Below are 27,043 nucleotides of genomic sequence, written 5' to 3' on the forward strand. Positions count from 1 at the left end.
TTATTGGTACAAAAGCAGAGAAATTAATCATGGAACAAAATGGAGATTTTAGAAACAGATCCACACATATACCTGGCTTATGATGAAAGTAATATGATAGTGCAGTGGGAACACAAACGGTTATGGGCCAATGCATTTCCATATTGAAAAATGAATCTTGACCTTTATCACACATTATGCACAGAAAGCAATTCCAGATGGATTATCATAAAGTGCTAAAGCTTAAAAAAAAACCCAGATTATTTTCATAAGCTCAGAGTAAAGGAAAATTTCTTAACCTAGCACAAAAATGGCAAGTTATAAAGAAAAAAAATGATTACTTGGATTTTTATTAAAATTAAGAATTTCTCTTCATCAAACCAACATTAAAAGAATGAAAGTCAATCCATAAAGCAGAGGAAGAAAAGGTGCTTAACTTTATTAGCTATTAGAGAAATGCAAAGAAAACCTTAAATGCAATCACAACTCACCCACTAGAGTTATAAAATGAAAGAAACATAAAATATCATGTGTAGTCACCATAGGGAGCAACTGGAATTCTCATAAGCTACTATGGGAATATACAGTTTTACAACCACTTTGGGAAAGTGCTTGGAAGCATGATGCACACCCTACAATCAAACAAAACCACCTGTAAGTATATAATAAAACAAAGCAAAATAAAATTATTTGTGGTCACTAAGAGATGTGTACAAGAATACTGATAGCTACACTATTCAGAATAGTCATAAACCAGAAATTACACAAGTATCCTTCAAACGTAAAACAGATCAATAAGTTATGTATTCATACAATGGAAAAGGATGCAACACAGGAAAAACAACATACAAATACATTCTACTTGGAGAGTTAGCTCTCTAAGTATAATATTGAGTGTATTAAGTCAAGCACAGAAGAAATAGATGGTAGATTCCACTTACAAGAACAAGAGAAGGCAAAAGTAATGTATGGCATTAGATTACTTGTGAGTCTGGGATAGTGTTGCAAAGTGGACTTGATCTGGTGGCTGTATCCTTGCATGCTCTGCACTTTTCTATATGTATGTTACATTTTAATAAAAATAAGCCAAAATGCTAAAAAATCTGCTTTAAATTTCTTTAGAAAATAAGTAAGGGTCATTTTATAGTACCCATCTATATTCAATGACAAAAATTAAAAATGATTCATGCTTTCACATTGAGAATGCTCAATAATTTGTTCAATTAAAATCTCTATGTACAGAAAAAATTAGAAGAAAATATACTGAATTTGGGTAGTAAAATTATTTACTAAGGCATCTGTCAGCATTTAACAAGATGCGCATTCAAGCATTTTACTTAACACCAACTCAACAGATATTTGCATGCATGTAGTTTGAGCCTAATCCTAATCATCTCTAACCACAGTTTGCTACCTGTACTGTTGCAAAAACTTCCCCAAGGTTCTTCTCAGTGCATTTTTAATCTCCTTGTTTTTCAGGCTGTAGATGAAAGGGTTTACTAGGGGAGTTACCACACTGTACTGTATGGAGAAGATCAGCTCCAGAGGTGAGCCTGAGGTTGACATGAGATGACGGAGGAAAGCTGAGCCATAGAAGAAGCTCACTGCAGTGAGGTGGGAGAAGCAGGTGGAGAAGGCCTTGCTTCTGCCCAAGGAGGAACTGATGCTCAGGATGGTGGAGACAATGCGTGCATAGGAGAAGAATATCAGGAAGAATGTACCAAAGCCATGCAGGAGTGTGGAACAGAGCAGGACAGTGAGGTTGGTAGAGACATCAGAGCAGGACAAAGGGAAGAGGGAGGGCAGCTCACAGCTGTAGTGGGGGATGGTGTGGGCCTCACAGAAATCCAGGTTCATTACTAAGGTGATGTTAATGAGTGCATCTAGAAACCCCAGGCTCCATGAACCCCATACAAGCTGCATATACAGCTGATTATTCATCACCTGGCCATAAAGGAGTGGGTGACAGATAGCAGCATAACGATCATAGGCCATTGCTGACAGTAGACAGACTTCTGTTCCTCCAAAGTCAAACAGAAAGAAGACTTGAGCCAGGCAGCCCTCCACTGAGATGGTTTTCCTCTGGGACAGGAGGTTCTCCAGCAACCTGGGCACTATGGCAGTAGAGAAACAAAAGTCCGTGAGAGAGAGGTGACTCAGGAAGAAGTACATAGGTGTGTGGAGGTGAGAATCTGCCTTGATGACCAACAGCATCAATAAATTTCCCAAAATAGTCAAGAGGTAAATCCCAAGGAAAAGCACAAAGAGCAGAACCTGGATGTGAGAGTCAACAGACAGCCCAAGGAGGATGAACTCTGTGATGGTGCTGTGGTTCCTCAAAGCCATTTACAGAGGATATAACCTAGAAATAAAAATAGGCATAAATCTCAAACCTCTGTTGACTGCACTCAATTACCAGAACAGGAAGGCTTGAGCCCAACTAGCTTATATTTCGTATTTTTCCATATTGATTTTTTTAGAACATTTCTTCCCATACTGATACTCCGCTTCAATTCTGAATACTCAATTTCAGGATGATATTACCCTATAGTTGATATTCTATCTCAGAGATTGCTGAAGGAATTCACAAATTTGTTCAAACATGGACTAGACTAATTTAGTCAATTTCCTTCAGTTAAAGCCGCTTAACAATGTTATCTGTAATTTGCCTATTTTAATGGGATGTCTATAGTGGATGTTGCAAAACTTCTAATTTCTTCTCCATCTCTGTTTCTTACTCCCATTTAAAACCTAGCTAAGTTACTCAATGATGTTATTTTACCTTCCTTTAGCTTTTTTACAATCACTTTCACATATATTGTCAATATCATCTTTGGGGCAAGACTAAAACATGTAATCGTGAATCTTAGTGCATGTGTGCCTGTGTGTGAGTATGTGTCTTTCTTTGCCTTTGTATGTTGGAGGATGGAGTAGAATGAATAAGGGCAGAGCTTGCTGAATCCATTTTACAGAAGAGAAAACTGAGTATCAGAAGTTATGTTATTTGTCCAAATTTTCAATTTGAATAGTTGGTATTTGTTTGTACTATGTAGGACTCAAAGACAAGAGGTATCTCTATCATACCATGTCTTCCAACCAAGGGTTGGCAATGAATGTCCTCCATCATTTAGCATCTATGTACCTATATAATTGTCCTATATACTACCTCTTAGCCCTAATTCAGAGGGCAAGCTAGTGTATTTTCTTCCAAGTACCATAAAGACATCCTTTCTTTCCGCCTTTGCTTGAGCATCGACTTTATCTAGAATGCCATCTCTGTAGATACAAATTTTATTTATTTTTGACACTTAGCTTAATTTCAACTTTTAAAAAAAGATCTTCATTGATCATTCTCTTTCTGAATTCACCATAATATTTAATAATAGGAGAACTATTTTTTATTGAGCACCATTTAAGTTCCAGGTATTCCTACTAAACTCCAGGTGCAAGTTGAAGTAAATCACTTAGTAAAGATTTTTCAAATAAGGAAACAAAAAGTGTTTGAGTATCATCCCAAATGATTCATACCATGATTCCAACTCTGAACTCTTTTATTATAAAGCCTGTATTTTTTTCTATACTGAGTCTCAACTTTTCTGAAGAGTTTCTTAAGAATTCTTCTGTTTTTGATCTTTGGGAAAAAGCTAAGTATATCTGAAAAAGCCTAAATAGTCCAGTATTTCTCTTTCCTCTTGCTCCAAAGTTGTAAATCACTGACTTATAAATACCTGAGTAAGAATTTGGAGTAGAAGGGTAAAAGCAGATCACCTACTTCAATTTTCCACCGAATGCTGTAATTTCCTATATGACTTCCTTGACAAGGGGGTCTCACTGATCCCTGTTTCAAAGTTCCAAATGATAAGCCTCCCTGTATTACAAAGCTGCAAAGCACCAATACCGGCTAATTCTATTAAAAAAGCAATGATTACAAAAATAAAAAAAAAAAGAAAAGAAACTGACAGAAAAAAAAAGAATTTTTCTGTTTCTCTACAGTATGATCTAACTCATCAGCTCATAATAAGTAACTGTTCCCAGTAGGCTATCACTAATCCCTGTTTTGCTATCATAGTTAGTGTTAGTGTGTATGTGTAGTGCATTAAAGTTTTCCATTTCTTGATACTGTAATTTCATGGAGGCAGTGATTGTGCTTGACTGTATTTGGCATCCAGAACACTCAGCCTAGTGAAGGGAAGTACATAGGTGGAACCCTAGTGAGTACTTGTTGAATAAAGAAATAAATAATGAAATGAAGAGTACAGGTTGTATAGGTAACATTTTTGGGAAAGGTTCCAGACCCATAATCTTGCTAAAGATTCAACATTAAAGATAAGTGAAAGAGAAAAAAATGCTGTGTGTGTGTGCGTGTGCGTGTGTGTGCGTGTGTGTGTGTGTAGGAGGAGGAGAAAGAAAAGTTAAATTGTTGTAGCTATGGAGGGTCTGGTAGTGGACTTTACCCATTCTATTCACAATCTTTTCATTTGTTTATGCTTCTACCATAGTTCCATAAGCCCATTATTCAGACAGCAGATATTCATAGGTGGACTGTTATAAGCCAGGCTATGCTAGGTAGGTACTGAGAAGACAACCTTTTATATACAGCTGCTTAACTATTTTATAGATTCAGTTTTTTTTCCTCTTTGATTTTATGTCACTCTTATCTAGCATTCAGGGATTTATTCTAGTATTAGCCTTTCCCTTTGTGCCTAGTTTGAAAAATAATCTGGGGGTACATACTTAGGTTGTGCCTCTTGAAACCTCTTGCCTGGCTTTGTAATGCCACACAAACTCTGGCCTGTCCCTTTGTGCTCAGAATCTAGCCTGTATTCTTGAGCTTTGTCCTGACACTGTAAGGTCTGACCTTGATGTTGCTCAAAGGGCTCATAATGAGTTTAATTCTGTAGAACAGCCACCTTCTCAGTGCTGTCCTTTCTGATTATTTCCCCACGATTAATACTGAATCTTTACATACTTTCTCATACTATGAGATTTTCTTAAATTCAGTTTCCATCTCAGTTCTTTTTTTTTTTTAATGGAGGTCATAAGAAGACGTACCTCTTTTTTTTTTAAAGATTTTATTTATTTATTTGACAGAGAGAAAGAGAGCACAAACAGCGAGAGCTGCAGGCAAAGGCAAAGGGAGAAGCAGGCTCCCTGCTGAGAAAGGAGCCTGATGCTGGGCTCAATCCCAGGATGCTGGGATCATGACCTGAGCCAAAGGCAGATTCTTAAATGACTGAGCCACCCAGGTGCCCTCATCTCAGTTCTGGCTACTAGACTTATATGCAGCATAGATGGCTGAAATCAACTTAAATTTAGCAGAGAAGGAGAACAAACTGTTGAAAAAAATTTCAAGGACCTCTTTTATCTCTGCTTTTGTCAAGTCCTGTTAGAAGAAAACAATTTTCCTGTTCTCTACACTAGTAAATAAAACAAAATTGAAAAGTCAATTGAGACCACTCTCTTAAAAACTATGAGCATTTCAGCATTTGGAATTTTCTGTATGAATTAGGCATAGTATAGCTTCATTTCTTTCACATTTATTCTTTGTCTACATTGTGTGTACTTACTCATCCAGAAGGGTCACAGTGCCTTCAATTTACAATGAAATTTATGAGATATAGCCTAGATTCAGAGTAGGTAAAGAAGGGATGTCCTAGATCCTTAAAGAGAGAAGAGAGAGAGATCAATGCAGAAATTAGAAGTTAGCTGGGGTTTGAATTTGTATAAGAGACTCATATATGAGCACTTGTCAAACATGTCTGCAACCTTAAGTTCTGTCTTACCTGCTTTACAAATCAGCATGATGTTCTTTAAAAAGATTTATTTATCTATTTATTTATCTATTTATGTATATATTTATGAGAGAGAGAGAGCAAGAAAGCATGGGTGTGCAAGTAGGAGGGTCCAGAAAGAGAGGGAAGAAAGAAGCAGATTCAGCAGCCCAATGTGGAGCTCAATCTCAGATATCAGATTATGACCTGAACTGAAACCAAAAGTCAGATGTCCAACCAACTGAACCACCCAGGCCCCTGACTTTTGTTTATTTTTTTTAAAGAGTCATCTCATTTTATCATTGGATATTTATTCCACTGGAATGACTGAGTTTAAATGTCAAATTAGTCACAATATTAACCCCTTTAGATTAAGGAATCAGGATAATGATGATGATGGTGATGATTTGAAAAGATAATGCTTGATTCCAAGCACTTTATATATATTAACCTACTTCTTTCTCTAAAAAAAAAAATCCCATGATGCAGCCATTTTTATCTTCCTATCCTTTTTCTTTCTTTTAAACAGATGAGAACCTGAGGCAGACAGCCAGCATTTAAGAACCCTGCCTAATGATAAACAGGCACCAAGTGCAGAACTTGGAATTTGAGCTCAGGCAGTTTGGTAATTTATCACATCCTTTTTTTTTCCAATCATTTCATCACATTTATTATATGAATTTTAATAGAGTAGCACATTGAAGACAGGCCTGGAGGATATGCTGGGAACATTTTACAATTTCAGAAAAAAGGGAGGGAGAAGTCTGAAAAATAACTATTTTTTCCCCTTTCTTATCCTAGTCTTTTGTTAAAAGTAATCTTTAATAATAAATGCCAAAGGAAAACAAACAAAAGTAAGTGGATGGGAAATGACTGTAAGCCATGGCAGGCCAGAAGCTCCTGTTTTGTTCTGTGGGGCCAAGAGTCTACCATGTGGTGTGCTTATCTTTCTTTTCCCCCACAAAGGTCTCAAATAGCTTAGATGGGAGGCTGAACGCGATGACTGGTCCTAATTTTTTTTTATAAATTTATTTTTTATTGGTGTTCAATTTGCCAACATATAGAATAACACCCAGTGCTCATCCCGTCAAGTGCCCACCTCAGTGCCTGTCACCCAGTCACCCCCACTCCCCACCCTCCTCCCTTTCCACCACCCCTAGTTCATTTCCCAGAGTTAGGAGCCCTTTCCAAGGGGACAAGTTGTTGGGAAGCCTTCCTCGAGAAAGAGAACAAACATAGGTTTCTTAACACTTTGTCAATCTCCAATGCATTTAATTTAAAAATGTTAGTTAATTTCACAAATGCTGGGATAGATGGAGTAATAAGAAAAAGAAGAGAGTGTCAGCATTTCCTCTGTTTACTGACCAAAAGTGGGAAAGTTTGTATACTCAGAAGCATTATAAATCCCCTGGGAATCTGGGAGTGCTCTGAACTGGAAGAAGGGCTGAAAGTAGGAGGGCATGGAAAAAGAACATTAACAAAATTTTCTCCTAAATATTTCTTGACTTCTGCCCCTCTTCCTATGTGCTTCAGCATCTGCATCAGTTTGAACCATTTGGGAGATTGGGGGAGTTATTAATAGCAAAAAAATTAACTTTCTGTGGCACATGTAAGTGGATTCTAGAAAAGGACAAAAACATATACCATCTGCTGTGATGATGTACTCTGTCTAATCCTCCTCTCACTGTTACGCTCTGAGTTGCTTTACTCTGCTTTCATTATGCATTTAGGGCCTAGACAATACAGAGTTTGTACCCAGAACGCATGAAATCCCATTCCCATTGCCCAACATCAGTCACCAAGGCTAGAGAGTTTTCCCCAAGTAGCTGCTCAGAGTAGGGGAACACATAGACCTCAATGCATTGAGAATATGAATCTGCCTAGATTTGGGGGCTCAGTCTCTAGCAAAAAATGTCTACAAGAAGACCCAGGGTAAAAAGACACATCTCAGAGAGCCAGAAAGAGAAGGTATATGAAGAGAGGAAAAGAATTTATCGGGGGGGGGGGGCGGGGGTTGGGGCGGGGTAGAGAGAGAGAGAGAGAAAGACATCAGAGGGTCTTTGAGACATTACCAAGCTCTGGACTTTTTGTGGCTCAGAAGATTTCCTGCCACCCTGATTTGTACCTCAGTCCATGAGATCTCTATGTTCATGAAGACCAATTACAGGAACTTCAGATTATTGATTTTTTTTCTAATGGGAAGTTACAGTAAAGCCATGAAAATCAATTACCTAAGAACTAGATACTCTCAAGGCCTGAAGCTTCAAGGTACATATCCTCTGAGCTCTAGCTTTGTCCTGGTTTTTTCTCCTACTGGCCATATGAAGACTCTCAAATCCTCCACAAAAGGTATGGAGGGGTTCTTCTGGTAGTCTTAAGTTCAACCCCTCGGGCATCCCTGATTTTAGTCTTCTCTCTGACTCTAAATACTGTTGTACTAAGAGAATCCATGAGATGAGTGATTCCCAGATAAAACCCTTCGGAAGGGCAGGTGTAGATTAGATAATAATTGGCCAGCAAAGCCTGGCACCCCAGGAGACCAAAAGGCCAATGTCTTTTATTCTCTGGAGTCATAGCTTGAAGCCCAACTTTAGACTCACACACAAAACAAACACATTTTTAAAAGCTCAAGGGATTCTATTTAGTGTGGGCTTTCGGAACTTCTATGTTGAAGCTTTGACTTTGATGAAAACTTTCAGGTGTTTAGTGTGTTTGAAAGGAAGCAAGGTAGGTGGCAACACCCTTTGTGTGCTTAGTCTCGGTATGTCACATTTGGGAAAGCAAAGGGAAGCTATGTATTTATCTCAGGTTATGTTCCTTTGCCCTCATGATTTGAATTCATAAATACCTCTCAGATGAATGTTGGTGATCAGTTGTGTCAACAATCAGGGAGGCTTTCAGAGAAATGGTTGAATGAAGGTTATGTAAGCCAAGGAGGAGATGGTGATAAATGCAGCAGTTTGCTTCTGAACAATTAATTAGAAATACAAAATACCCACTGGATTTTAGATTTACAGTGTATTGCTGTCTATAAGGAACAGTGGAAGCACTGGCCAGATGGAAGAATATTTAGATGTGCCTTAATGCTAAAAACTAGTATGTTCTCAAAGTTTTAGAAGAGAATGAGACCAAAACAAAAATAATGATCAATGTTTATTAATTATGTACCAAATTCCAGGTATTGCCCCACACATTTTAGGCATGATAACTAATTCCCCACAGGAACTCTATGAGCTGGAACCTTTATTACCCTCATTTACTCCATGAGGAACTGAGGCACAGTGGAATATCTGGTCCAAGTTTATAAAGTTAAGTGGTAGAGTCAGAGTTAAAATTTATATCATAAGACCTTAAAAACTGCTTTTTGTCATTATGCTAAATAGCCCCAAATGGAGAAATTGAGTTTAATGATTGTGATATATATAAGCTTGTAGACAGAAAAGGAGCTGTAGATACAGCTCTAGTGTCCTGTAAGAAGGCTGTGCCGCCTTCTCTGGAGAATGACATTAGATAAACAGGTGGGGTGCATTCCACATCAAGATCTCATTCGTGAATTCAAAGGATAATATACCACTAGATGGGTGTTCTGTTTTCTTTTCTGGTATGTAGATACCTGGATTTGGGCATACCTGGGATTTATACACTAAAACAATTGAATGATTTTCAAAGATATTTGAGAGCAATATTAATGTAAAGTTGTAAGTATAGCTTGTTTTTGATAACAAAATCAGACAATAGTAAAATATGAAAGGAAGGTTTTTTAAAAAAAGATTTTATTTATTTATTCATGAGAGACACACAGAGAGAGTCAGAGACATAGGCAGAGGGAGAAGCAGGCTCCCTGTGGGAAGCCTAATGTGGGACTCAATCCTAGGACCCCAGGATCGCCACCTGAGCCAAAAGCAGATGCTTGACCACTGAGCCACCTAGGTATCCTGAAAGGAAGTTTATAAACTTATAAAAGAAATTTATAAACACAAAATTTAAGGTGATGTACAACTTCTCAGATGACAGGATGAGGGAGGAAATCAAAAGTAAATTTAATTACAAATAAGTTTTAGTTATTAGATTAGGAGGTAGGGCATGGTTTGTAATACCTTTAGAAACAAATGAACAACATAACAAAAAGAAAATAAATGAAATTAAAGTAGTATATGTGTATACTGATTTTATGACAGTGCCTTATAAACAGGAATAATTCAATCTTATGCTTCTGATTTCCTAAATCAGGAAAAATTAAAAAGGGAAGCAGGAAAGAAAGGAGAAGCCCATGGAAAAAGGGAGGGAGTAAAAGGGGAAAATTCTTTGGAACAATTGCTAGATAATGAAATCTTCAATAGTAGGGGAACTGTTAAAAAAGCTATGTCCTTTTTTGTTCTTTATTTTATTTTAAAAAAGATTTTATTTATTCACTCATGAGAGACACAGAGAGAAAGAGAGAGAGGCAGAGACACAGGCGGAGGCAGAAGGAGCTCCATGTAAGGAGCCTGACGTGGGGCTCGATCCCGGGACTCCAGGATCACGCCCTGGGCCGAAGGTAGGCGCTAAACCGCGGAGCCACCCAGGGATCCCCTGTTCTTTTTTATTTTTATTTTTATTTTTTTTATTGGAGTTCAATTTGCCAACAGATAGCATAACACCCAGTGCTCATTCCATCAAGTGCCCCCCTTAGTGCCCGTGTGCTTTTTTTTTAAGATTTTATTTATTCACTCATGAGAGAGAGAGAGAGAGAGAGAGAGAGAGAGAAGAGAGAGAGAGAGAGAAAGACATAGGCAGAGGGAGAAGCAGGCTCCATGCAGGGAGCCTGATGTGGGACTCGATCCCAGGTCTCCAGGATCACGCCCTGGGCTGAAGGCGGCGCTAAACCTCTGAGCCACCCGGGCTGCCCAGAGCTCATGTTCTTTATAAAATATAATAGAGACTAAAATATTTTTGGAAATGGAAAATGTTTAAGTAAAATGACAGAAACAAAATTGCTTATAAATTATAATCATGGCTGTGAATAAGAATGTACCCTAAAGACATTTCTCATAGAAAAATTGGACTGAGTTATACCTAAATGTTAATAGTGGTCTTCACTGTGTAGTAGAACTATTTCTCTGTATTTTAATAATTTATATTTTAAAAAAATTTAAAGAAAAATGTTAGTGTTTTACATGAAGCAATAATTCTTTATGATTTCAACATAGTCAAAAGTAAAGTGAAAAATAATTTAAGCTGCACAGTGTCCATGGAATATTTTTAGTCTTGTTGTTTTTAATATAAAGAAAAATAAATATATATTGACTTGCTTCAGAAATCCATGTATTGCAAAAATATATGCAGTATGAGAAAAATACCTAAAAGAAATTGAGTCCTCACAAATTGTAACTTTAATCACTCAAATGCTAAGAACTTAATATTTGATAAATAGACCTTTTAAAATGCAATTAAATGAGAAAGGCAAGTTGACTGAAAACTTTTGAAATTTCCAAAGAAGAAAACAGATCTAAAACAGGGAAAAATACATTTGTATCTTTGGATTAAATACCTACTAGTGAATTGCTGGGTCATAGGGTAGCTATTTTTAACTTCTTGAGGAACCTCATACTATTTTCCAGAGGGGCTGTACCAGTTTGCGTTCCTACCAACAGCGTAAGAGGATTCCCCTTTCTCTGTATCCTCACCAACATTTGTTGTTTCCTGTCTTGTTAATTTTAGTCATTCTGACTGGTGTAAGGTTGTATCTCATTGTGGTTTTGATTTATATTTCCCTGGTGATGTGGAGCATTTTTTCATGTGTCTGTTGGCCATGTCTATGTCTTCTTTGGACAAACGTCTGTTCATGTCTCCTGCCCATTTCTTGGTGAGAAGGGGCACCTGCACCCCAATGTTTATAGCAGCAATATCCATAATAGCCAAACTCTGGAAAGAGCCAAGATGTCTATGAACAGAGGAATGGATAAAGAAGATGTGAGATATCTATCTATATCTATATCTATATATATCTCCATATATATTCCATATATATATATGATGGAATGCTACTCAGTCATCAGAAAGGATGAAATCTTATCATTTACATCGATATGGATGGAACTGGAGTACCCAGTATTATGCTGAGTGAAATAAGTCAGAGAAAGACAATTATCATGTGGTTTCACTCACACATGGAATACAAGAAACAGTGCAGAGGATCATAGGGGAAGGGAAGAAAAACTGAATGGGAAGAAATCAGAGAGGGAGACAAACCATGAGAAACTTTTAACTACAGGAAACAAAATGAGGGTTTATGGAAGGGATGTGGGTGGGAGGATGGGGTAAATGAGTGATGGGGTAAATGAGTGATGGGCATTAAGGAGGGCACTTGATGTGATGAGCACTGGGTGTTATATGGAACTGATGAATAACTGAACTCTACATCTGAAAATAATGATATACTATATGTTGGCTAATTGAATTTAAATAAAAGAAAGAAAAAAACAAAATCTAAGATAAATTTAATGATAAAAATAAAAATAAAATAGGGCAAAATATTGGAAAGAGCTGGAATAGGTCTATCCTATGTGAAATTCTGAAATTATGTAACAGTAGATATTCAGTAAGTGTTTTGTTAGTGGAGGTGATTATTAGGCAAAATTGCTTTAGTTAGATTTCCTTTAGTAAACAAATAAAAAATAAAGAACAAAATTTTAGGTGGATTTGCTGGAACAGTGGAAGTGGTAGGAGAGGCCTGCAGAGGGGACTGCCTAAGTGGGAACAGAGGCACTGCAAAGTGAGTAAGAGGGGTACAGAAAGTAAGAGAGCCTTAAACAGTCTCTTAAAACCCTCTCTTTTTGGAAGGCTGCTTGGTAATTTTCAAAGTTCCCAGGGTTTGGAAAAAAACTCACAAATTACAATATTAGAGCCCTAAATTACAATGTTTTGTCTTGGAGTAGAGTTACAGAAATCACATCTGTCCTTTGTCTACATTTCTATGCATTCACTGAGGGCTGTGAATGCCTGAGATCCATCCTTTAAGCTAAGCAACCAATTGCTTTATAGGGCAGGTACAGACCTAGGTTTCCAACATCTGGAAGCCTTCTTTTCTGGACCCAGGAGTGTCACATTTACAAGCTCTACATTCACCCTTATATTCTTGATTTTACATTACTTGGGCTAGAAGCTCACATAGGACATTTCCCAGATTCTCTTGCTAATAGGCTTCTGGCTGCATTTAGCCAATTGGAAGCAGTGGTCTGTTTAAGCGTATGAATAAGAATAAAAAGGAGAAGGAGAAGGAGAAAAAGAGGAGGAGGGATAGGAGGAGGAGGCAGAGGAGGCAATGGTGGGGGCAGATTCTGATTCTGTAAGGAGTAGTGAGTGCAGCACTTTTTCAGCAGTCCTAGAACCACTGAGATTCCTCTCCTCAGTGGTCCTGCCCCTGGTGCCCCCAGCAGCATAGCAGCCAATGTAGAAATATCAGTGTCAGCCTAGGGTTGGAATAACTTCTTCGTTCTGTTTTGCTTCTCTAAGACCCCCTCCATCCTTCTCCCTTTTGGCCATCCAGTCATTTCAACAACTTAGTGTTAAATCTACTTTCACGGTTAACGAGCATCCTACTAAAGAATGAATGAGTCAACCAGGAAATTAAAGAAGAATTTAAAAATTCATGGAAACAAATGAAAATGATATCACAACTGTTCAAAACATTTGGGATGCAGCAAAGGCAGTCCTAAGAGAGAAGTACATAGCGATACAGGTCTTTCTCAAGAAATAAGAAAAGTCTCAAATACACAACCAAACCTTAAACCTAAAAGAGCTGGAAAAAGAACAGCAAATAAAGCCTAAATCCATCAGGGGAAGGGAAATAATAGATTAGAGTAGAAATCAATGATAAAGAAATAGAAAAAAACAGTAGAACAGATGAATCAAACTGGAAGCTGACTCTTGAAAGAATTAACAAGATTGATAAACCTCCTAGCTAGACTTATCAAAAAGAAAAGAGAAAGGACCCAAATAAATAAAATCATGAATGAAAGAGGAGAGATCAGAACCAACACCAAAGAAATGCAAACAATTATAAGAACATATTATGAGCAACTATATGTCAACAAATTAGGCAATCTGGAAGAAATTGATGCATTCCTAGAAACATATAAACCACCAAAATGGAAACAGGAAGAAATAGAAAATCTGAACAGACCCATAACCCTCAAAGGAATTGAAGCAGTAATCAAAAATCTCTCAACAAACAGGAGTCCAGGGCCAGATGGTTTTCCAGGGGAATTCTACCAAACATTTAAAGAAGAACTAATACCTATTCTTCTGAAGCTGTTTCAAAAAATAGAAATGGGAGGAAAACTTCCAAACTCATTCCATGAGGCCAGCATTACTGTGATCCTAAAACCAAAGACTCCACTAAAATAGAGAATTACAGACTAATATCCCTGATGAACATGGATGCAAAAATTCTCACCAATATATCAGCCAATAGGATCCAACAGTACATTAAAAGGATTATTCACCACAACCAAGTGGAATTTATTCCCGGGTTTCAAGGGTGGTTCAATATCTGCAAATCAATCAATGTGATATATCACGTTAATAAAAGAAAGGATAAGAACCATACGATCCTTTCAATATATGCAAAAAAGCATTTGACAGAATGCAACATCATTTTTTGATAAAAACTCTGCAGTGTAGGGATAGAGGCAACATACCTCAATATAATAAAAGCCATATAGGAAAGACCCACAGATAATGTCATCCTCAATGGGGAAATACTGAGAGCTTTTTCCTGAGGTTAGGAACACAAGGATATCCACTCTCACCACTGTTGTTCAACATAGTACTGGAAGTCCTAAGAGCAGTCAGACAACAAAAAGAATTAAAAGGCATCCAAGTCAGCAAAGCTTTCAAACTTCTACTCTTCACAGATGACATGAACGTTAACACAGGAATTCAGCAAAATAGCAGGATATAAAATCAATGTACAGGAGTCAGTTGCATTTCTATATACTAACAATGAGTCAGAAGAAAGAGAAATCAAGGAATTGATCCCATTTACAATTGCACCTAAAACCATAAGATACCTAGGAAAAACCTAACCAAAGAAGTAAAGGATCAGTACTCTGAAAACTATAGAATACTTATTAAAGTAATTAAGGAAGACACGAAGAAATGGAAAAAACATTCCATGCTCATGGACTGGAAGAACAAATATTGTTAAAATGTCTATGCTACCCAAAGCAATCCATACATTCCATGCAATCCCTATGAAAATACCGTCAATATTTTTCGCAGAACTGGAACAAACAATCCTAAAATTTGTATGGAACCAGAAAATGCTCTAAGTAGCCAAAGAATTGTTGAAAAAGAAAACCAAAGCTGGAGGCATCACAATCCCAGACTTCAAGCTGTATTATAAAGCTGTAGTCATCAAGACAGTACGGTACTGGCACAAAAACACATAGATCAATGGAACAGAATAGAGAACCCAGAAATGGACTCTTAACTCAATGGTCAACTGATCTTCAACACTACTAGGTATTTATCCAAAAGGCATAAACATAGTGATTTGAAGGGGCACATGCACCCCAATGTTTATTGCAGCAATGTCCACAATAGCCAAAATACAGAAAGAGCCCAAATGTCCATAGATTAATGGATAAAGAAACCACACACACACACACAGGAATATTACTCAACCACTAAAAAAGAATGAAATCTTGCCATTTGCAAGACATGAATGGAACTAGACGGTATTATACTAAGTGAACTAAATCATTCAGAGAAAGATAAATACCATATGGTTTCACTTATATGTGGAATTTAAGAAACAAAACAGATGAACATAGGGGAAGGGAAGGAAAAATAAAATAAGACAAAAACAGAGAGCAAGGCAAACCATAAGAGACTCTTAGACTCTAGCTCTAGGGTTGCTAGAGGGAAGGTGGGTGGGGGGACTGGGTGACTGAATGATAAGCATTGAAGAGGGCACTTGAAGTCATGAGCATCGGGTGTTGTATGCAAGTGATGAATCACTGAATTCTACCTCTGAAACTAATAATAATGTTAATTATTATAAACCAATTAATAATGTTAATTAGTTACAATTTAAATAAAATTCTTTTAAAAACTAAATCTACCTTCATTTAAGATATTGTAGAGTAAATCACAGTGTCTGTGTAGCTTTGTATTTCTAAGATTCCTAGGATACTTTAGCAAGTGGTTTTATAGATGTGTCTAGGATGCTTTGGTAAATGATTTTATGCAGTTTTTCTGATTAGTCTTCTCCATGACCGTCCTTTTTTTCTCCCTCAGGAAATTTCTGTGTAAGATTCTCCCTACTTCACGCACTTCTTTTATAAATCCCATCACTTTCTACCAGACCCAAGTCTTCTGAGCCACCAGCCCTGCTATATACTACCCTAGAGTGAATGAAATCTCTACATTTGCCATTTGGCAGATAACGCTTCACAAGGCTTGTGGAAGACTTTTAGCCCAACAAAACACCTTCAGCTGCACCTATATTGCCTTTGAGCCACTGTTCAATCAGACCTCATCTTAAACCCACTTTCCACAAGTCTCAAGCCTATATTTTTCTTCCTTTATAGACCCTGGCTTTTTACCTTGTAGCAAAACTTAATCCCCAGTTTAATACCCACAGAAATCCACGTAAGAATTCAGGACATAATTTCTCCAGCGCTAAGCATTTTGTTAATGTCTTGCAAACAAAAGGAATAATCTATGTCTATAATCAAATTATTTGAATTGAAATAGTTATCTGATGCATGTTTTCTGCCTCTGAGACAGATAAAATATGAACCAAAGCAAGAAAATACTTTGCTATTTTTCGTGCATTTCTAAACAAAGATATTTTGTCATATCTGATATTGTGAGCAAACAAAAATTTTCCTTAATGCTTATTATTCAGGTACTTTCCTGTAATTCTGCCCTTTTTCCCAATCATCCTCTGGTTGTTCTCTGCTATCTAAGACGTTGTAAATGTTTCTGCAACATGTTTTTCAGAGCTGCTTTTACTTCCTTGTTTTTAAGGCTGTAGACAAGGGGATTCACTAGGGGAGTGACCACACTGTACTGCATGGAAAAAACCAACTCCCATGGAGAACCTGAGGTTGGCATGAGATAGCGAAGAAAACCTGAGCCATAAAATAAGCTCACTGTGGTGAGGTGGGAGGAGCAGGTGGAGAAGGCCTTGCTTCTGCCTGAGGTGGAGCTGATGCTTAGGATGGTGGCAACAATGCGTGTATAAGAGAAGAAGACCAGAACGAAGGTCCCAAAGGCATGCAGAAGGGCAGAGCAGAGCAGGACTGCAAAGTTAACAGAGCTATTGGAACAGGATAGAGGGAACAGAGAAGGAATCTCACAAATGAAATTCGAGATGACTTTAGTCTCACAGAAGTCCAAATTCCAAGCTAGGAGGGTATTGATGAATGCATCCAAAAAGGCCAGACCCCAAGATCCCCATACCAGTCCCACACACAGCTCATTGTTCATCATCTGACCATAGAGTAGAGGGTAGCAAATGGCAGCATAGCGGTCATATGCCATCACTGCAAGGAGGCAGAGCTCTGTTCCCCCAGAGGCAAGCACAAAGAAGGCCTGCGTCAAACAGTCCTCCACTGAAATGGTTTTCTTCTCAGACAGGAGGTTCTCTAGCATCTTGGGAACAGTGACCGAAGAGTAACAGAGATCCAGGAAGGAGAGGTGATTCAAGAAGAAGTACATGGGTGTGTGAAAGTGTGAGTTGGCTCTGATAACCAAGATCATCAACAGGTTCCCTGACAGAGTCAGGAGGTAAATTACCAGGAAAAGCACAAAGATTAGGGCCTGGGTATGATGATCAGCAGGCAGTCCAAGAAGGAGGAATTCAGTGATGGTGCTGTGGTTTCCCAAGGCCATTTAAAGATGATAATACTTCGGAAGAAAGCAGAAAGAGAAACAATGTATTAACCACCTCCTCTGGCAAGCCAAACTTTCTACTTATTCTATGTACACACACCTTTTTTCTTCATCCGCTTATTATGGCTATAGTTGTTTAATATCTCTCATGGAGTCCCTTTGAAGCATGTGTTTCATTTTTCTGATTGCTTGGTGTATAAGTCCTGAAACTTCTATGCTCTTTCAATTTGTTGTCCTTTTCTTACAGACACCTCTAGAGAAATTTACATAATTTTCAGGTCTGACCCTTGAATAATTTTTATCCGTTTAAACTAGAAAATTGATTTTGTTCTATGATATTCTGGTCAAGAACCCATTTTCTGCAGAAGATACTATAATCCTTCCTATTCTCCTCAGTCTGTCTTTTTATTTTTTAAAGGTTTTATTTATTTATTCATGAGAGACAGAGAGACACACACACAGAGAGGCAGAGGCACAGGCAGAGGGAGAAGCAGGCTCCATGCAGGGAGCCTGACGTGGGACTCAGTCCTGGGTCTCCAGGATCACGCCCTGGGCTGAAGGCGGCGACAAACCGCTGAGCCACCGGGGCTGCCCCTCACTCTGTCTTTTACTTTCCATTCAAGATATTGCCATAGTTCATTACTAATTAATTATGTACATTTGTGTTCTCTTTTTCATCTTCATTATCTTTCATATATTTGGAACTTTTGATCTTAGAGATAATTTTGAAAGCTGTGTGCGTGTGTGATGGGGAGTTGAGGTAAGGGAGGAAACTATGAAATATTTTTTAAAGTTAAAAAAAATAAAGCTAAGAAATAATAAAGGTAAAACAGAGCTGAGTTGTTCATCATAAGAAACCATTAAAAAAAGAAGCCACAGCCACATTAATCAGGTAACAAAAAGAAATAAAAGGTATCCAAATCAGCAAGAAGTAAAACTTTGACTATTTGCAGATTATATGATATGCTATATAGAAAACTCTAAAGACTCCACCAAAAAACTTCTATAACTGATAAACAGATTCAGTAAAGTCATAGAACACAAAATCAACATACAACAATCTGTTGCATTTCTATACACCAATAATGAAGCAGCCCAAAGAGAAATTAAGAAAACAATTTCAATTACAATTGTACTCCAAATAATAAGATATCTAAGAATGAATCTAACCAAAGAGATAAAAAGACATACTCTGAAAACTATAAAACACAGATGAAAAAATTGAAGACAACACAAAGAAATGGAAAGATATTTCATGCTCATGGGTTGGAAGAACAAATTTTCTTAAAATATCTATACTACCCAAAGCGACCTAGAGATTTAATGCAGTCCCTATCAAAATACCAGCAGCGTTATTTTTAGAACTAGAACAAACAATCCTAAAATTTGTATGATACCACAAAAGACTCTGACTAGCCAAGGAAATCTTGAAAAAGAAAAGCAAAGCTGGAGGCATCAGAATCCCAAATTTCAAGTTATATTACAAAGCTGCAGTAATCAAACCAGTATGGTACTGGCACAAAAACAGACACATAAATCAATGGAATGGAACCCAGACATACACCCATAATGTATATTCAGTTAACCTTCAACAAAGCAGGAAAGAATATCCAAAGGGGAAAGGATAGTCTCTTCAACAAATGGTGTTGGGATAACTTGTCAGGTACATTCAAAAGAAAGTAACTGGACCACTTTCTTACACCATACACAGAAATAAATTCAAAATGGATGAAAGACCTAAATGTGAGACAGGAAACAATCAGAATACTAGAAGAGAGCACAGGCAGTTATTTCTCTGACATCAGCCACAGCAACTTTTTCTAGGTAGATCCCCTGAGGAAAGGAAAATAAAAGCAAAAATAAACTATTGGGACTACATTAAAATAAAAAGTTTCTGCATAGCAAAGGAAACAATCAACAAAACTAAAAGGAAACCAATGGAATGGGAGAAGATATTTGCAAATGACATATCTAATAAAGGGTTAGTATCCAAAATACATAAAGAACTTATGCAATTCAAACCCAAAAACCAAATAATCCAATTAAAAAATGGGCAGAAGACAAGAGCAGACATTTCTCTAAAGAAGGCATTTGGATATCCAACAGGTATATGAAAAAGATGCTTAATATCACTCATTATTAGGGAAATGCAAATCAAGACTATGAGATTTTACCTCACATTTGTCAGCATGGCTAAGATCAATAACAAGAAACAAGTGTTGACGAGGATGTGGAGAAAGGGGAACCCTCTTGCGCTGTTAGTGGGAATGCAAACTGTTGTAGTCATTGTGGAAAACAATATGGAAATTCCTCAAAAAGTCAAAAATAGAATTACCCCATGATCCAGGAATTGCACTACTGGGTATTTACCCAAAGAACACAAAAACATTAATTAAAAGGGATACATGCACCCCTATGTTTATAGCAGCATTATTTATAATAGCCAAATTATGGGAGCAGCCCAAGCATCCATTGAATGATGAACAGATAAATAAAATGTCGTGTATATATATATAAAATGGAATATTATTCAGGCACAAAAAGAATGAAATATTACCATTTGCAACAACATGGATGGAGCTAGAGGGTATTATGCTAAGTGCAATAAATCAGTCGAGAAAGACAAATACCATATGATTTCACTCATGTGTGAAATTTAAGAAATAAAACAAATGAACAAAGGAAAAAAGAAAGAAAGAGAGAGAAGAGAGAGAGAGAGAGAGAGACAAACCAAGAATCAAACTCTTTACTATAGAAAACAAACTGATGGTTGCCAGAGGGAAGGTGGGTAGGGGGATGGGTTAAATAGGTGATAGGGGTTAAGGAGGGCACTGTGGTGATGACTATTGGGTGATGTATGGAATTGTTGAATATATATTTTGTATTGTTTAATATATATATAGTACACCTGAAAACAATATAACATTGTATAATAACTAACTGGAATTAAAATAAAAACTAAAAAAATCCCCTTTAATTTTGAAAAAGAAAAAAGAAAAGTGAAACTAGCGCCTGGGAGAAATATTGAACAAAGTGCCCATATATGTGACAGATACTTATGAATAAAAAATATATATGTGAATTACAATAAATATTAAAATAATAGAAATGACAATCCCATACAAAAACGATCAAAAGAATAGAACAAGACTTTCACAAAGGAATGTATCTGAATGGCCAACAGGCTTATAAAAAGATTCTCAACATTATTAGTCATTAGGACAATGAAAAATATAACCACAATGTGGATCCAATAAACATTAATCAGAATGACTAAAATTGCCAAGTGTTGGCAGCAAGTGTAGAGCAACTGGAACTTTTCTTGTGGGAATGTAAGATAGTATAATCACTTTGGAAAACTAGGGAGTTTCTTATAAAACTAGATATATACCTACTCTATGACTCAGCAATTCTGCTCTCAAAAAAATAAATGCATATATTGATAAAAAAGACTTGTACAAAAATGTTCATAGCACTTCCCCACTAATTCCATAAGCTGGAAAAAAATCCCAAAATGAACATCAACAGGAAAATGGACAATGGATAAAAATAAGTGGTATATTCATATAATGGAATTATACTTAATGAGAAATGAAGAAGCACTATTGATATGTGCAACAACATGGATAAATAATAATAAAAACCATGACAAATGTACACTAATTAAAATGCACAACTTAAAAATGTATATATATTTTTAAATGTTGAAAATTTGAAAGATGTATATACCCTTTTAGCCATTATACTGATGAAGATACAGAGCACTTCCATCATGCCAGAAAGATCTCTTCCTGTTCCTTTTCAGTCATTTCCCCATCAGAGAAAAGTCACCATTCTGATTTTTATTGCTATACATAGGGTTTTTTTTTTCTCCAAATCTTTTTTTAAATTCTAGTTAGGGAACATGCACAACACTCTATATAGTACAATCTATAAATATCTGTTACTTATTGAATGAATGAATTAATGAATAGAGATATGGGTAGATAGATGGATAGATAGATGAATAGATGATTGGATTGAGCAGTAGCCTGGATGATGGAGTTAACAAATAAAATATTAGATTGATAATTAAGTAGTAGGTATAAGGTTGAATGAGTGAATAGATGAATGAACATTATGGTTTTAAGCAACCTTCCTGACATGAACTAAAATGAGCCAGTATATGTGATCTGTTTCCAGATTAGGGATCTGTAGGCACTGATGAGTTACCAGATAAGTCTATTTTTTAACCCTTTATGGACACAAAAAGAGCTCCATGCTCCCCTGAATTTATTTTCCTTCCCAGCCTCCTTCACAATTGGCTTGTTTTTGAAACTGAAATCCAAGCTGGCGATATTGCTTAAGGAGAGTCCTACATAGTCTGTCTTATTTGCCCCATTCTTCCCAGTCTTTTTACATTGCACAAATCTCAATTAAGGACTTATCTTTTCTCACACTACAATGTGTGTTGAGATTCCAAAGTAACATTGAGCTCAATCCCTATCCTCAAGGAACATTAGTTTAACTGAAGAAGAAAAGAAAAATACTTATTACTAAATGTCACAGTAAGATAGATATCCATGTGAAGGCACAAAATAGTTTAGAGAATATATTACTGAAATAAGACATAGAGTGAAGAGAAATAGGTGTACCTGAGCAAACAGGAGTCAGGTAGCCAAAGTGTAAAAAAAAAAAAAAATCACAGTTATTGTAGTTGTACATGGCTGTAAGGCTTATCTACTCATTTACTCTGTCAGTACCATCAAATGTTTATTTGATGTTTATTTATTTGAGGGAGAGAGTGAGTGACTGAGAGCATGAGCAGAGGTGTGGGGGGGTGGCGCAGAGGGAGAAGGAGACTTCCTGTTGAGCAGGGAGCCTGAGTCCGGGCTCAATCCCAAAACCTTGGGATCATGATGAAGCCGAAGGCAGATGCTTAACCAAGTCAGCCACTCAGGTGCCCCCAGTAGAAAAATTTCTGAGTGCTTACTATTTGCTACCTGACTTTAAGCTGGTAATTGCTTCAATTGTATTACATTCAGATTCGGCATAGATCAAGGTCACACAACCTATCAGCAAGATAGATAGAACAACATACTGTGAAATTCCAAATTTTCTCACCCCTGTCCCCAAGATCCTTTGGTGACAAGTGAAGACAAGGCTTATTTTAACTGTATAGTGAAAGATAGACACAAATTCCAAATTCTACTCACTTACCTTTGAAGAGGGAACACAGTGGATTCAACTCACACTGAAGTCTGAACGACTTATTTTTGAAATTCAGAAAAGGGAGAACAAAGAATGGTTTCTTTGCTTATAAAGCCCAGGGCTTTCCTCTTAATATACTTGTTTTACCAGTTTGCCAGGGATAGCTTGGGTACTTCTCAGATGGCTACTTATTAGTATCTTGTCTATACTTTTTCACATTCTATCTTAAAGAGAGGTGGGGTAGGAGGTTGATTTTATTGAGTCACTTTAAGAAAAATTCATTTTAAGAAAAAAATCAGGTGATTTATAACTGTAATTTCACTACTGGGAACTCACATTTCTCAAAATAATTTGTGTCTAAATTTAAAATTCAATCGGCTCTGGGAGACATAGCATTTTTTTTTTTACAAACGATTAAATTCCTTAGATCTAGTAATTTTATTCTGTTATTTCCAAAGATATAGGTAGTTGAGGACTACTCCACATCTAACACTTCATCTGCCCACTGCAATTACACAGAAACTGTTAATAATTGGAAGAAATGTCTAGGAAGATGCAGTAATGATAGGAAGAAAAACAGCTTAGTGCTGAAAGGCAGAATTTGTCTGCCCCTGGTAACCTGGGAGGCACCTGGAATGGGGAGAAGCAGTGTGCATACAAGTTAGACTTCAGCTATCTTACTGTTTTCCCCTGAAATCCTTTTGTTCATTTTTCCTTTTCCTTTCACCACTTCCATCACTGGAGACTAGAATTGATAGGGAGGTAGATATGGCAAAACAAAACAAAACAAAACAAAACAAAACAAAAACAAAAACAACTCTCTTCTCTAGTATATGTGATTCAGCTTTTATAAGAGGAAGAGGATTCTAGGCCTCCAGGAACTCCCTGTCTACTATGATATATTTGCCCCACAGGTCTCTAGAATAGGAACCTGCTTGTTTCAACTTTCCTCAAACCTGAAATTTCCAGATTAGTTGCAAAATGTGCAGAAAGAATGCAAGAAATCAATGAAACCCATTTTCAACAATACTCTGAAAGTATAAACAAGCATTATTGAGAAGATAGTAAGACTAGCTGATGACAAAACCCTTGGTGGAGGACAAATTCTTTAGGCCTTGATGTAACTAACTGGTGCCTAGGGTTCAGAGCTCAGGTCAGCACAGGGAAATAGAGATGAGAGGGCACAGATGAGAAGGGTGGCCTCAAGAAGTCAAGAGTAGAAGGCCAGATGAGAAAAGACAAACAATGTGGAAGTCTCCAATGGGGTTGGGGAAGGGGTGGGCAAGGAAGACCATTATAGAAACCAGGGAGGACATTACCCAGCTCCTGACACTTCCTGGTGCAGAAAACATCTGTTTGCTCTGGTTTTAGGGTAAAGGGTCATCCATTGTCAGGTGTTCTTTTTCACACACAAGAGCCAGTACTTGTAGACCCCAATCACTGAACTAATGGAAAATTTTTTTCTTAGTTAGAAGTCTTAATGATGGCAGGAAAATAGACTATCTCAGACGAAGGAACTTCAAATAACTTACATGTTTAAGTATTTCTTATTAACTACAGGAGAAAAATACACTCAGATTCCTACAAGAGGTATCAAAGAAACTTCTCTTATGTGATCCAGATGAAATCACATGGGCATCTATTCCTTTAGTTGCCTTTGTGAATCTAAATACTGGGCTAAAGTATCAGTGAAGCAAGCAATTTCCAGATATAACACATTAGAAAGGGAATCAGTAAATTGGCCAATTGAGTTTGGTGGCTCTGGAGAAATGAATTTCAGAATTCTCTGAGGTCACTACCAAATGCCAAACTTTAATTAACTAGAAGAGTTGAAACTTCTAAGAACCATAGGGCATTCTCTCTATGTTCAGACTTTTTGGGTCAAAGCAAAGACCTTGAGCCTTAGGTAGATGTCTAGTGGGCTTTGAAAGGTGGAAGGCTGGGTAGCAGTTTCCTGTGGACCTGTAAGGTGATTCATTTAGGAAATCAAAGGGAAGCTATTCAGGGACACACAGCTTACTTCTGAATTATTTTCCTTCATCCAAATGAGTTGGGGACACTGGGTGTTATTCTGTATGTTGGTAAATTGAACAGCAATAAAAAATACATTTATTATTAAAAAACAAAAACAAATGAGTTGGGGAATATACACACCAGGGTTACAAACTGTGGTAATCAAAGGACTCAATCAACAATGTATTTTTAGATGTCTAATCAATTTTGTGCATCCTAGATTGATAAAGCTATAATGCTTCAGCTGACTTATGGTATGGCTAACTCAGGCCAATGAAGGTTATACCAGTTAACATACTCCCCACCACTGGCATAGGATTCTCATTATTATATATTCTCAATAACACTCTGTAGTTTCAATTTTTAAATTTTTTCCAATATGTAAAAACATATGATTCTTAACTATAATTTTCACCTGCATTTCCCTGATTACTGAGGTTGAACATGCTATACAGATTTTAACATTCTGTTTATCTGGTAAGAACACTTAACATGAAATCTGCCTTCTTAACGAATTTCTGGTGTATAACACATTATTGTTGACTGTGCATCAGATCTCTGGTGTGTATTCATCTTGCTGAACTGAAACTTTATGCCTATTGATTAGTAACTACTTCTTTCCATCTCTCCTTATTCCTTAGAAACAACTATTCCACTTTTACAGTCTATGAATTTTACTATTTTAGATCAACTCATGTAATTGGAACCATGTGGTATTTGTCTTTCTGTGACTGGCTTACTTTACATAGCATAATGTCATTAGGATTAATCCATGTTATTGCATATTGAAGAATTTCCTTTTTTTAAAATAAGAATTTCCTTCTTTTTAAATGCTGAATAGTATTCCATTACGGATATATATCTCATTTTCTTTATGTGTTCATCCTTTAATAAACATTGAGGTTATTTTCACAACTTAGCAATTGTAAAGAGTGCTACAATGAACATAAGAAAGCTAATATTCTTTGGGATACTGATATCAACACTTTTGGATAAATACCCAAATATGTGATTGCTGGATAGCATTATCATTGTATTTTTAACTTTTTGAGGATTCTCCACATTGTTAGCCATAGTGGTTGCACAATTTTGCATTTCTACCAGTAGTGTGTCAGGGTTAAACTTTCTCTACATCCTTACAATGTTTGCCATCATGTTTTGATAGTAGCCACTCTGACAGGTGTGAGGTTATATCACATTGTGTTTTTTTTAATTGGAAAATTTATTTATTTTTTTAAATAATAAATTTATTTTTTATTGGTGTTTAATTTGCCAACATATGCAATAACACCCAGTGCTCATCCCGTCAAGTGCCCCCCTCAGTGCCCGTCACCCATTCACCCCCACCCCCTGCCCTCCTCCCCTTCCACCACCACTAGTTCGTTTCCCAGAGTTAGGAGTCTTCATGTTCTGTCTCCCTTTCTGATATTTCCTACCCATTTCTTCTCCCTTCCCTTCTATTCCCTTTCACTATTATTTATATTCCCCAAATGAATGGGACCATATAATGTTTGTCCTTCTCCGATTGACTTACTTCACTCAGCATAATATACTCCAGTTCCATTCACGTCGAAGCAAATGGTGGGTATTTGTCGTTTCTAATGGCTGAGTAATATTCCATTGTATACATAAACCACATCTTCTTTATCCATTCATCTTTCGATGGACACTGAGGCTCCTTCCACAGTTTGGCTACTGTGGACATCGCTGCTATAAACATAGAGGTGCAGGTGTCCCAGCGTTTCATTGCATCTGTATCTTCGGGGTAAATCCCCAGCAGTGCAATTGCTGGGTCATAGGGCAGGTCTATTTTTAACTCTTTGAGGAATCTCCACACAGTTTTCCAGAGTGGCTGCACCAGTTCAGATTCCCACCAATGGTGTAAGAGGGTTCCCTTTTCTCCGCATCCTCTCCAACATTTGTTGTTTCCTGCCTTGTTAATTTTCCCCATTCTCACTGGTGTGAGGTGGTATCTCATTGTGGTTTTGATTTGTATTTCCCGATGGCAAGTGATGCAGAGCATTTTCTCATGTGCATGTTGGCCATGTCTATGTCTTCCCCTGTGAGATTTCTCTTCATGTCTTTTGTCCATTTCAATATTGGATTGTTTGTTTCTTTGGTGTTGAGTTTAATAAGTTCTTTCTAGATCTTGGAAACTAGCCCTTTATCTGATATGTCATTTGCAAATATCTTCTCCCATTCTG

General features: G+C 37.0%; 2 protein-coding genes across 2 annotated transcripts; both read right to left on the bottom strand.

Annotated features, from left to right (window-relative positions):
• Window positions 1-1,389: 1,389 nt before the first annotated feature.
• Window positions 1,390-2,325, bottom strand: LOC129507197 (olfactory receptor 8S1-like). The gene has a single exon (XM_055321544.1). The coding sequence runs from the start codon at window positions 2,323-2,325 to the stop codon at window positions 1,390-1,392; it is 936 nt and encodes a 311-aa protein (XP_055177519.1).
• A 14,375-nt stretch (window positions 2,326-16,700) lies between these two features.
• LOC129507139 (olfactory receptor 8S1-like) lies at window positions 16,701-17,636 on the bottom strand. The gene has a single exon (XM_055321424.1). It carries the CDS (start codon window positions 17,634-17,636, stop codon window positions 16,701-16,703), a length of 936 nt encoding a protein of 311 aa, XP_055177399.1.
• Window positions 17,637-27,043: the final 9,407 nt, after the last annotated feature.

Source organism: Nyctereutes procyonoides, unplaced genomic scaffold (assembly GCF_905146905.1).
Source record: "Nyctereutes procyonoides isolate TBG_1078 unplaced genomic scaffold, NYPRO_anot_genome, whole genome shotgun sequence".
NCBI classification, from domain to species: domain Eukaryota; kingdom Metazoa; phylum Chordata; class Mammalia; order Carnivora; family Canidae; genus Nyctereutes; species Nyctereutes procyonoides.